The following is a 12,623-nucleotide window of genomic DNA, read 5'->3' as shown; positions in this document are numbered from 1 at the left end:
GCGTGGCTTTGCAAAAAGACGAAAAGGAAAATTTAGTGGCTGTGTCACGACCGAGCTTAAATTAGCTTCTTTAACGCTTGTCCGGTTTATGCGAATGCCGTTTGCCATTCGCGAGACAGGTGAGAAAATTTTGATGAATCTCCGGAATGCAATATTAAGTGGTAGAAATGTCGTCAGCGAGAGAAAATGGCGATAAAATGGTTTGTCGCGAAAGAAGCGAGAGAATAAAATAGGAGACACACAGATGGACGGGCAAATAAGCGAGATAAATAGATAGATGGATAGACGGATAAGCGGACAGAGAACAATGAGAAAAATCATGGGATAGCATGAAGGTGGAATAAGCGATAGGAGAAATGAATCAGAAGGTAGACAGAAGGAAACGATAGGTAATCGATGCCGTAGGTCGTTGAAGGTGCGGATAAGGGAGAATCGTGCAGGGTCGAGGTGAACGAAAGCGAGAAAAAGAAAACCTGTTTAAAGCGCCATTTAATTTCTCTTCATGAATCATTTAGAATATTCTTCTGTAAGAACGCCCTCTTCTTATTCTTCTCTCTTATTCTCTTCTATTCCATTTGCCTATCCAATTCGCTAACCGGATGTTGTAGTGGGAGGGATTCCCTCCTCATTACACCGGTAATATATGTATATCCGTCTATCGTTTAAATATTCATGAGGTCTTTCCTCTCGTAAGATTCGCGAGGAAAATACCACTCGACAAGGAAGGTCCTGACACAGGCTGCTATTCTTCCATTTTACCCTTCTCATCGGTTGTTTCTTCTTATTCCTCGGCGCGAGGAACTACTTTTCGCCGTTTCTCTGCGAAGAGAAAGAAAGAAAAAGAGAGAAAAGAAGAAGAGTGGCGTTTCTTCTTTTGTCGGGGTGACTCTCAGATCAACCTGGAAGCAAAAGATTCGGCACCTTTATCCTTCGCAAAGACGCGTCCATTCTAACGGGTAACTCATGAAACACGCAATTTTTAAATCAAGGTTTCGACTAATTTAAAAGCATAATAAAATTCAAATGATGATCAGATGAATTGAAGAAAATGAAGAGGTATTACGTCGAGACAATGAAATTAACGATATAGCTGGATTATTATCGAATAATGAAATACGATGTCTTTATCAATATATGGTATACAAGTTGTTTGAAATCTGTATGTAATTTTTTACATAGTTTGCAAATGAGTTTCAATTGAGTTATTTTTTTAATAGTATTTATTCGTCTAGATGTTTAATGTTTCATGTTCTATTTTTCATTTAATACATCTATTGTATCTTGAATACAATGGTTATTGTATTACGCTGCAGAAAAATATGCAGATGAAATACGAGTAGTATCAGGGACAACGAATGAAAGAAATTGAACAAAAAAGAATATACTGTGGAAAAATAATACTTCATATATGTTAGTCGCTTGCGACTATAGATATTTTTTTAATCTTATTGCACGATATTCTATAATGTTGGAAAATCACTAAGTCTCTGAATATAAGTCTCTCCAAATCTCGGAATAATTTATGCAACTCAGTATGACGTGGGACATTAGTCATCCGTGATACGCTGAATAATTATTGCACAGATAGATGTGCAGTCGGACATACACATTGTTATTATATAGTGGCGAGGTACAATGTTTGCGTATCTATCTGGACAATTCCGACGAGCAATTAAATAAATCGACACTACATTAATAAATTATGATACACTTTCATAAAAACGAAGAAAACGATAATTTATTACAAAATATTGGAATTTCGTGTGTATAAAGTTGGCGTCCCATTTCGTGAAAAATAATTATTGTTGAGAGTTTTGATTTAATATATATATATATATATATATAAAGTTCTTATAAATTAAAAACTTAAATTAATAGTTCTTGTCATTGAATGAAAAAATGGCTCAACTGATACGTCAAGTTCTCGCTGTGTCTCATTTTGTTTTGAGCTACTTTTTTCGTTTAACGGCCCGAATTATTTGTTTAATCTATCATGAACTCTAGAATTAAAACTAAAACATTAGCATTTGCTGGAATCTCCATTGTCATATTTAAAATTTATGCACATTTAATGTTTTTTCGATATTTGTCATTTTCTATTATAGAGAGGAATATTTGCAATTTAATTTAGTCATTTGCAGTACTAATAGTCTCGTTCATAATTTCCAATAAAATTCGTTCGAAAAGTAACACGTAATGTCGATCATTCGGAAAAATATTGGTCGGATTGCGAAAATGCCGATGATGGACAGCCGCATATCTCCTCGACGCGAAAATGTATTCTGATTTAATTATGTTTTGTAGCTGCGACAATACGCTTGAATAATTATACAGAAACATTAACCATGTTTTGGACATTTTCCAATGTGAAAACGCGTTTTCCCCTTTATTTCATTTCGTTCGATCATCACGTGTCGATTATCCTCATTTCTTTCTTTTTTACTCTCCGCTCTCATTTTTATGTTCATTGCGGAAGGATTTTTTTCGCCGGACAAACTTGCGAGTGTCCATTTTATCAGACACAGGAATAATAATCGTCATATTTTTGAATCAGAGCACGCGACGAGAATACCGATGACATTTTTTGTGCGCGACTTCTTTTATTTTGTTTAAAATTTATCCGCGAGCGTGGGTTTGCATTTTTCAATAGAATGCGAGTTTCGAATAAACACGATTTTTATTTTAGGCGCTGTAAATAATTCCATTTGAAAATTGTCACGGTTTTATCGATCATGATCCGCGTTTGCTTGTTTGATTTTTTTCTCTCGCTATTTTTGGCCGCGGACAAACTTTCAAAGTAATTTGTACGTTTGATGGCGATAGCCCATATTTTCATTAAAGTCTTTAACAGAAATGTCAAAAAAAAAAGAGAAATACGAATATCATTTCCAACGGAAATTTACAACTGATAATAATGCAGGATGGTAATGATGCGTTGGTGGAGAATTGCGCGAAATTATGACTCTTAATTTTTTTCGGTGAGAATTATAGCTTGGGTCTTTGGTAAGTTTGAAATATATTAAAAGATAAATTGCTTTTTTCCCTCCCTAATAAGATATGTGATTCATTGTTGTCTCAAATAAAAGTATATTGAAAAGTATATCGAAAAAATAACTTTATTGAGAAGTCATTTATTGAAATATTCATTCGCATTAGCAATTTAAAAAATGGCAGAATTTAAAATTTCTCATGCAAAAAGCATCAACATCAATTGGCGAAATCAATTGTCATTGGAATATATTAGCGATCATAACTCATAATTCAATTAAATCCGCGGATCGGACCGAAGTCACGTTCGGCGCGGATGAGAAAAACCGGATCCTCGTCGGATGTTACAGGCAAAAACTCGACGCCGAAGTTACGCGCACGGATACGGTGTCGATGATCAAGGGATGTAGCGACGCGACGACTACGTGCCGAAAACTCGTCGCGTTAGCGGAAGTTTCGCTTAAGAGGAACTTTTTGCGCAACTTGTAATATGTCCACTGTAAAAAAAGCGGAAGCGATTTGCTTCGAAACGGCAAGAAAGTGATGCGCGCTTTGGGAGCGCGTCTCTCAGTTCCGGAATAGCAACGACAACTTAGTTGATCCTTTTTGCTCTTTCATGGCTACGGTTTGTTCAGAAAGTGGACTGAAGTATGATATTGCAATTTATCCCACGGAGATGCCGCTCGACCTTCGTCTAAAAAGTGCCGTCGACAATCGCAATAAATCATCCGAGAGCGCGTGTAACTTCGGTTCCTTCGGCATGACAAGGCGACATTGTCGATTCTAATTTATCAATACAGAAAATAATAACGTGTTATAATAGTAAAAGAAAAGCAGAGAAAAGAAAGGAAAATGTCTATAAACCGAACTTTGGAGATATATTTCCAACGCTGTATCAATTATAATATGATGAAACATTATGATAGTTATCTTCAACCCTTTTGATATTATACATATCGAGTTTATCTCATCGTGTTTTGCAAATTGAGTGAAAAAAGTCAAAAGATCGCATTAATGACTATAGCTCACTCATCGTGTTTTTGCGAAGATGCCGGACAAAACATTTTAGAAATATCCAGTGTACTTATCGTTCTTATGCATATGGAATTTCCGTAGTGACACGTCTGCATTCTGTTCGCTATGTTGTCCCAATACCAGAAGCGTGAGAGATAGCTCTTCGTGCACAAACCGCCGTTTCTATCGCGGCTCTATTAATTATCGCGATCTGCCATAAATTCTGAGTAATAGTTACGGCGCACAGGTCGAGAGGGTTTATTAGGTGAGCCGTTATGCGGGAGAACGGGGGAGGAGGGAAGGCGCGACGATGCTGCTGAATACACGCAGAAACCGCACTTCTGAGGGTGGCTGCGGGTAATTACGGCGGGGCGATATATAACGTTCGCCTGTTACATTTTGTACGCAAAACCGACGGAATTCTTTTGCTAGACAAATTGCATCGTCATCCTAGCGATGCCGTTGTTGTGAAAATTTACAATATTAACAACAAGCATAAACGTTACAGCTTGGATAATTACAAATTAATAATAAAAGCAACGTATCACAATTACAAATAATTACAAATAATTATACAATAATTACAAATAATTATATACGTATCACAATTACAAATAATTACAAATAAATAATAAAAGCAACGTATCACATTTTTGATCTTACTAGAATGACGTGCATTTCGTATTACATTTAAAATTGTAATTTGCATTTGCTTTTTAAAAAGATCTTGAATGGAGATAATTTGCATTTTCGCAATATTCCGAGGAATTTATATGATTTAGAAGTTAAATTGTAGTATCTTGAAGGATATAAATTCAATTTCATGGCTTTTCGGTTGCTTCTCGTCTTCCGAAGTTCCAAGGAGACAAAATCTCAACGATACATCTTATCGCCCACGCCTCGGATTCTGCCAGGATCTTTCATGTAAATACTTAAGACGATAGGTTCTTCCATGAAAGTGATATAGAAGCTTCTCGAGATCTATCTCGATCACTAGCGTGATACTAGTGGTCACGAAATAAGAGCCAATCGAGAAGTCAGCAAAATCGTATCGTTTGATACGAGATTTATTTTCGAATCACGTTCGGATATACGTATTGCAAACTTACTTCCACCGCAAAACTTATTCGCGAGTCATTTGGAAAACAGTTTTATTTATCATTGTTGATGCAGAAATTAATTTTACAAAAATACACGTATCTCTTTCTTTCTATTTCTCTTGAATTGTTTAAATTCATTTACTTATGAAAATATATTACACTGGTTGCTAACAGACTTTTTCTAAACTGTTTAGAAATCTTTCGAGGCACGCTCTCAGTGTGTGAAAAATATATTTTGCGATTTTTAAAATAAGATATTTCCAAGTTTCGTAAATGATCTTGCGAAAAAGTAATGTTACAAAGAATACTAACTGTGACTGAATACAAGAAGAGATAAAAGTTTCACTTTATCATCATCATTCCTTTCGTTCTCCACTATGTAATCGATTTACCGCAGTACCATTTGAGATCCTTTTGCGTCATCGTGTACATTCAATAAGCACTTCAGATATCGGAGATTCCATATGGTGCGCCGATCTCTCGTGTGACTGACAAGTGCACATCGCCAACAATACTCCGTGCATGAAATCTGAATGATATCTATAGCGCATGGTGAAGGGTCGTAACACAAAACCCTCTTGTCTTTGGTGTCTCTTAGGTGGATTATATGCCGGATGCGTCCCCGTAATCGGCTTCCACGATACGCGTCTATCATCCCTCTGTTGGTTGCGCGCTCGCGATGAGGACCGACAAGGATCATCATATAAACTTTTCGAAAGAGTTTTGTCTTGTGCACAAAACATTCGAGTGCCTCTTGTATCTTTGATCGATAAGGCGCGCTTGCGATTCATGATAGTGGTAGTGGTTATAACGGATGAACTGTACCGCGTATCGCTATAGTAAGTTAAAAAGAAACAATATATAAATTGGTTATTGTAAATAGGAGAGAATACGTGCTAATTTTCCTGAAAAAAATTGCATGATCGAAATTGTTGTTTATATATGGAAAACTTTTACGCAAAATTCCTTTTTAAATCAATTTTTTAATTTGTCTGTATATTTCATTGTCAGTGTAATACTTTTATCTTTAACATGCGTAATTAATAGATTTTTTAATATTCATGCGTTAAAGTTTCTATAAGAAAAGCGTGTTGTACTGGAAAGAGTTTAAAAGATGTGAAACACGCATTCCATGTATCTTCGTGGATCCGTGAATGCATTATTATTGCTGCCCATCTTGATACTCTAGCGGTACGTAGTTCAAACGGAATTTGCAATGTCTTGATGGATGTAAAGCAACGTCCACCGAGAGTATACAAAGTGAAAGAGTCGCGTACGGATAGCAGTAATCTTGTTACGATAATTTCTTATAAACTACATTTTGCTACATTTATATGGAAAACACGGGACAATCGTAAATCCCGCGAATGTCTTCGAGATAGATCTGCTTGCTCGAACGTTCGCCATATAACGAGCATCTTTTATTGCGATGAAAATGACTCGTATCATTTACCGTGTCGTCACGTGTGAACTATACGTCAGTCCGTAAATTGATATAAGGACATGTATAACCGTGCGATATGAAAGCTCCTTTATTGCTCCATTTTCATCCCTATGACGTTCGTACGTCTTTCTTCATACTGTTCGCGCACAAGGAGCATTTTGCTAGTATGGCGCCAGAATGAGAATATTCTCCTTAATACCTTCTCCTTCAGCGACTCAGCAACGGTCTCGAATTTCCGTAGGTTAGTAGGTATAGTAACGAGTTCGCTATTCATAAAGAGATCGCAAATAGAGGAACGCAAAATATATGTATAGTGAAGATGTTACTTATAATTTAATCTTGGAAAAATTTAATATTATTACAGAATACATTTTATTAAGGATTATTGTATTATAGTATAATACATCTTATAGAAATTGTGCTGGAAAATTATTGATTAGATCGCTATAATAACGAAAGAGTAGAAACGAATTTTGTAAATTCTTTTATTTTTGTACAAATTATATCAGATTTATTATATTTGCAAATCTTTTTTTTTTCTTTTTTTTTACAGATGTCATCGTCCTAGAGACAGTCTTTTTTCGTGGAGCTCTGGCTTTGACAACTTCACGGGATTCGTCAACTGGGGCTTCCTACTGTTGGGCATTGGCGGTATCCGGTTACTGCTGGAAAATTTCATAAAGTGAGTCAAATTATCGATGATATTTTACTCTCGTTTAACTACGCGGCGGATCACGATGAAATCATAGTTTGCGATAGATTTATCATCAATTTAAATAGGATATATAAACAATCGCAAATCGCGAAAAATTATCGTGCCATTGATGAGACATTATTGTTCTGAATGCGTCTTACGTGATTTTTTTCCAATCCTCCGAAAGACATTTAAGTGGAAAGCTTTCCATCATTCGGATCAGAATGCGTGAATTTCGTGAAAAAAAAAACACGAAAGGGAAAAAAACGTTAACGATCGGGTCGTATTTGTCAAAGTTATAATAACACCGAAAAAAGAGAAAATCCTAACAAGTAATAGCTTTATCAAGAAGTTGTTATTTGCTCACTGGGATTAAAAGAGAATGTCTCTGCATGAGGTGAAACACGTCCTCGTGACCAATGGAAATCCGATAGGGGAACAAAAGGCGATCAAAAACGCCCCCATCTATTTGATGGATGCGCTACCGTAGCGATTGACGGCGTACGACAAAAAGAATCGATTGCCGACGAGCTGACAGAATTGAGTTTGTAACTGTAACTGCTACAGTGCGATTATTCGTTGTTCTTCAGAGATGGTTACAGATCGATCGTGTAAGTGGATGTTATTTGGAGTCTGTCAGCAAGTATTGTTGATACAACGTGATAGGTCGACTAATAAGATTGCATAATCTGTTTTGATACGCTCGTATCTCATCAAGCACATATCGCATGTGAAAAAAAAAATTTGACATATATTTAAAAACTATAGGGACATTGCGTTATTATTAAAATATTACATAAATATTGCATTTAATATCGGGAAATCGATAAGAATCGATAACAGATGAAAAGTATAATAAAAATAAAAGTAGCATAGTAAAGAATTAAAATACATATAGCCCATCATTAATATAGATCATTACATTTGTGACAATTCAGAGTTATATATTTTTATAAAAAGATAGCAATATATATATGAATATCGTGTAACATAGAGTGTTTAGTTGCAAAAGAAATGAAGAAAGCCGTAAAAATTGAACTAGTTTGAATTGTATAATTTATTACATATATCAATATCGAGCGAGATATAATTTATGCTTTATTATCATCGTGATAATTTTATCTCAGCGCTGAAATTAATATTTTCAGTATGAATTATTCGATTGACTTTTCCAAATGCCAATTATTACTTTTGCGCTACCGGTGAAAGAAAAGTACGAATAATAGCAAATAATGTAATTATGGATAGTAGAATGGAGCGGAAAACTGACCTTTGAATCTCGCCCTTCAATTAAAATTCAATTAGCTTTCTGCGACAGTAGCTACGAACTGATGTGCAATTTTGATTAATTAAAATTATAAAGTTTTTAAATTTTATTTATAAAATTATATATTGATGCAAAAAATATAAAAAATATGAATATCTCTAGAGTTTAGAAAAATAACAACAATTAATTTGTTTACACAAATAATGTCTAATTTGAATTAAGATAATATTGTCAGAGAACTGACTTCTTTCTCACGCATATTGGCATCATTGATAATCCCGCGACGTTTCTTCCTTGCAGAATATTATTCTTGAAGGAATAAGTTAGAGAAAGAGAGAGCTACCTTTTTCTTCTAAGAATGAGAGAGGAGCGTAAGCGCTGTTCATGAATAATTTCAACGAGATTTTTATCGTCGTTGTAAACTCTCGCGTCCGGCTGCTCCCGGGGGCGCGTAACAGAAATTTATCACGCTCGTTAAACGTGAAAAAACTTTCGAGGGAACTCTTGCGACGTAATTGCTCGAGGTAGCCCTGACACGCTTCATACGAACCTGAAACCTGAAACAAACGCAGCTGCGAGCTGTCGAAGATATCGTAAACGATTCTAGTCGAAATCGCTTGAAAATTCTTTTGTGAGACGTTTAAAGGCATTTTGGAATTCGATTAATGTCTTTAATTGGCTTAAAATTTATATATCCATAAAAGAGCTAGTTCAAAATTAGTAATATATTAAACATATATTATGTTTATATAAATAAATATTTATTTGATAAATATTTATTTTTTAAAGACACAGTTATATATATATATATATAAATTTTTAGTAAAATATATATATTTTTTAATACATACACAGTGTATGTATAATACAGGTTAAAAGAAAACTATTCAATATTTGTATGGTAGATAGGACACACCATACTGAATAAAAAAAACCTTAGTAAACATAGGTTGAAAGCTCAATCGTTTTTGAGATATAATATTTTTGTATGTTAGCATCATGATTGACTTGGCTTCTACGTATCGCTTACGATGTTTACCTCAGTGTTTATAAACCGCGTTCTGAATGTTTTCATTCAATTTCCATACATACTTTATAACAGAAGATTTTACCAGCAATCAGTCAGTTGTCATCAACCGGCGATCGCGGATCTTTGCGATTCGAAAAAAAGAGATGTACGGAAATGGAAGAAGGACATGTGGAATAGCTTCGGTAAATATCGAGATAAAGATTTAAATAGATTATCTTCTTTTCACGTTAGTTTACATTCATAAAAGAATATTTTTTCAGAGCTGCAAATATCTTCTAGTAAATTAAAAAATTATTCTTCATTAATATACATAGATATAGCGCTTCATAATGCGCTTTGATGATATAACGTTCAATTGGCCAGATAATTTCGCATACAATCGTCATCTCTTAATTAACTTATCGGCGCTTCCAATCGAGTACTTCGAAAGAATCGTAACCATTTAATGCCGCTGCGTTCTCGACTGATTTGTTCCAACCGGCAAAAAATCCTTTTTAGACTCGATTCGCGAAGAACGCAAGCAGTGATCGAATCACGAGGATGAGGTTGCCGACACGATTCCATTGCGATCGAGATTAATCGACAAGACGAGGGTGGGAGAGACGAAAGGAAGAATTGGCGACTGAAAATAGCACGTAAGAAAGCAAGTAGATGCTTCTCTGCAAAGTGAAAAAAGGCAGCGAGAGAGCTCAATTAATCGAACCTCCGACGGAAGGTTCCCTTGCTATCGATAAAAGTCCATGGGGACGGGTAAAGGGAGTTACTCAAGTTTCCTCTTCTTTGTCTTTCCTATTCGTATCGATTGAAACTGTTTCATAGAACCGATATGCAGTCATAATTTATGCAGTCAGAACCGTCCAGTGCATTTGTTTCATGGCTCGGTTTCCTTGAATTATTTTCTATCCATTAGCGCGGCTGTGATACACGTTAATTTCTTTTTTCATATGTGTTTTCTGAATTCTTTAAATTTGCGATATTTGAAAAATTATTGTCTTTGCTCTGCGATTATAAACGAGCTGACAAATAAGAAAATATAAAACAATTAATGTGTTTCTCGTGCCATAGATTATGTACAAAGAATACATTAATTGTTCAATTTTTTTTAATTGCTTAGGCCATTTATAATCGCAGCGGAAACAATATTTCAAAGATTATAAATAATATACAATATAAATATATGACAGACATTTGCGTATGATATAAGAGTACATGATATTTGTACATAAACATTTACATATCAAATTTTTCAAATATCAAGAATAGACAAATAAATAAAAATAGGCTTAAGGAGCGATATTTAATAATAGGCGCCATTACCTTAGGCATCTCACAATATATTGTACAAACGCGAATCGCAAACATAAATAATAACAATCAAGATTAAAAATAATAAAGACGCGAATCGCAAAAATAAATAACTGTCAATATAAATAAAAACTCTCATAAATAATAAAGACGCGAAGTACAAATATAAATAACTGTCAAACGTTTCTGTTCTCGACTGGATGCTCTCTTCAGTGATAAAATGAGTACGTGGTAAATAAAATTAATAAAATACAAACGATCAAGAATAAAAAATAATACTGCTCAATTTCAGTTCGGTATGGCAGTAAAATTTTTAACGACACGTTGAAAAAATATGTTGTTGTAAATATCGGATATTTATAAGAATGTGAAATAAATAAAATAAATAGAATAATACGCCGTCGCAGTGATCATTTCTATCATTCTATATTATCAGCGATTTTCGTAAAATCTCGTTCGATATTATAATTCGGAAAGAAGTACTAACATCTCTGGGAATCTGATAATGGAAATTTTTAATGTTTTCGTATGTGATATATTATTATCGGTTTATATATTTTTCGTTCTTCATATCTCTAGATAGATCGAAATGGAACAGAAAATAATTAAGCGCAAATTAAAAAATATATTGATCCAAAAGAAAGATAAAATAATAAAGAGAGATGTCACGGACATAAATGAGATAATGTATTTATTGAATATTTTTAGTATTGAAAGAAAATTGAGAGAGAAAGAATATTATATCTTAAATATAATAAGAGATAGAAAAGAATTTCAGATACAAAGTAAATAAATTAATATTATATATTGAGCTTTAAAAAGGATCTTTAATAACTCGAGCTACACCGTGCTGTACATGTATTTCATTTAGATAAATATCAAAAAATAAATTAACCAAGCTACGTTCACGGCTTTTCCAATTTTCCTCGAGAACAATTCATCTCGTCTCATCGGAACAATCCGACATTTGGAACGAGTCCTGAGGCCTTTCCATTAATTTCAGAGAAAAAGAATCATTCGTTGCGTTCTTTACAATCATAGAAATGAAGAAGACGTTTTCGTTCTACGCGTTTTATTAATATTTAATGCGAATCGTTCGCGCGCGCTCATATTTTCATCCGGACTTGTCGCATATTGGCGCCATAACTCTTTCAATCTGGATTTTTGCGCGCTTTCGTATCGATCGAGAGTCACTCCAGGGCTCCTCTCATCACGTTCGATGCGAAATTGGGGATTTTATCGTGACGCTGTATTAACGAACTCCGATGGGCGAAGAACGAGCGTGGATTTAACGGGCGTTCTCGGATCAAGACGGTTATTCCCGCCGGGAAAGAAATTTAATATCGTTTCTGCTCACGTCTCGGAGCGATGAGTTTCGATAAGTGTGATATTTCCTTAACTTTCAAGTACTTGAAAAAGGCTTTATGAGATTCGTCCATCATGTGTATTGTGGATCGGTTTAATCATCGACGGTGTTGAGTAATTGTTTTTCTTCTCGTCGATTAATCTTTCCATCCCGCTAAAATAAACATTTGTGTATGAATGGTTTATTGAATAATATTTTTTATGCATAATGGTATTGATTCCAATGGGTTTTATTATTTGCATTAGCGGAACAGAATAAGATATTTAAAATTTATTCTATTATTTTAATGTATTGTAGAATCTGTCTATTCTCTATTATTTGACTTTGATAGATTTGCTCGAGCGTAAAGTAAAATAAAATTGATGATGATTAATTGTTTTTTATCCCTGCAATTAAATTACTTTTCTACGTATTT

At 34.5% G+C, this 12,623-nt stretch overlaps 1 protein-coding gene across 2 annotated transcripts in view; it reads left to right on the top strand.

Moving 5' to 3' along the window:
• Nucleotides 1-12,623, top strand: part of Mdy (diacylglycerol O-acyltransferase) — an 85,146-nt gene that overhangs the window by 7,327 nt on the left and 65,196 nt on the right. Inside the window, exon 2 of one of the 2 annotated variants that reach the window (XM_070295089.1) lies at nucleotides 7,100-7,228. The exons of the other annotated variant lie outside the window; for it this stretch is intronic. Within the exon in view, the coding sequence (XP_070151190.1) occupies nucleotides 7,100-7,228 (129 nt within the window). The remainder of the gene's footprint in view (nucleotides 1-7,099; nucleotides 7,229-12,623) is intronic. 2 annotated transcript variants of the gene reach the window in all.

This window comes from Polyergus mexicanus, unplaced genomic scaffold, assembly GCF_030449975.1.
Source record: "Polyergus mexicanus isolate NDT 795.1 unplaced genomic scaffold, iyPolMexi1.0 SCAF_4, whole genome shotgun sequence".
Taxonomy (NCBI): Eukaryota; Metazoa; Arthropoda; class Insecta; order Hymenoptera; family Formicidae; genus Polyergus; species Polyergus mexicanus.
Note: the sequence above shows the minus strand (reverse complement) of the source record. Positions and strands in the feature narration are given on the sequence as shown.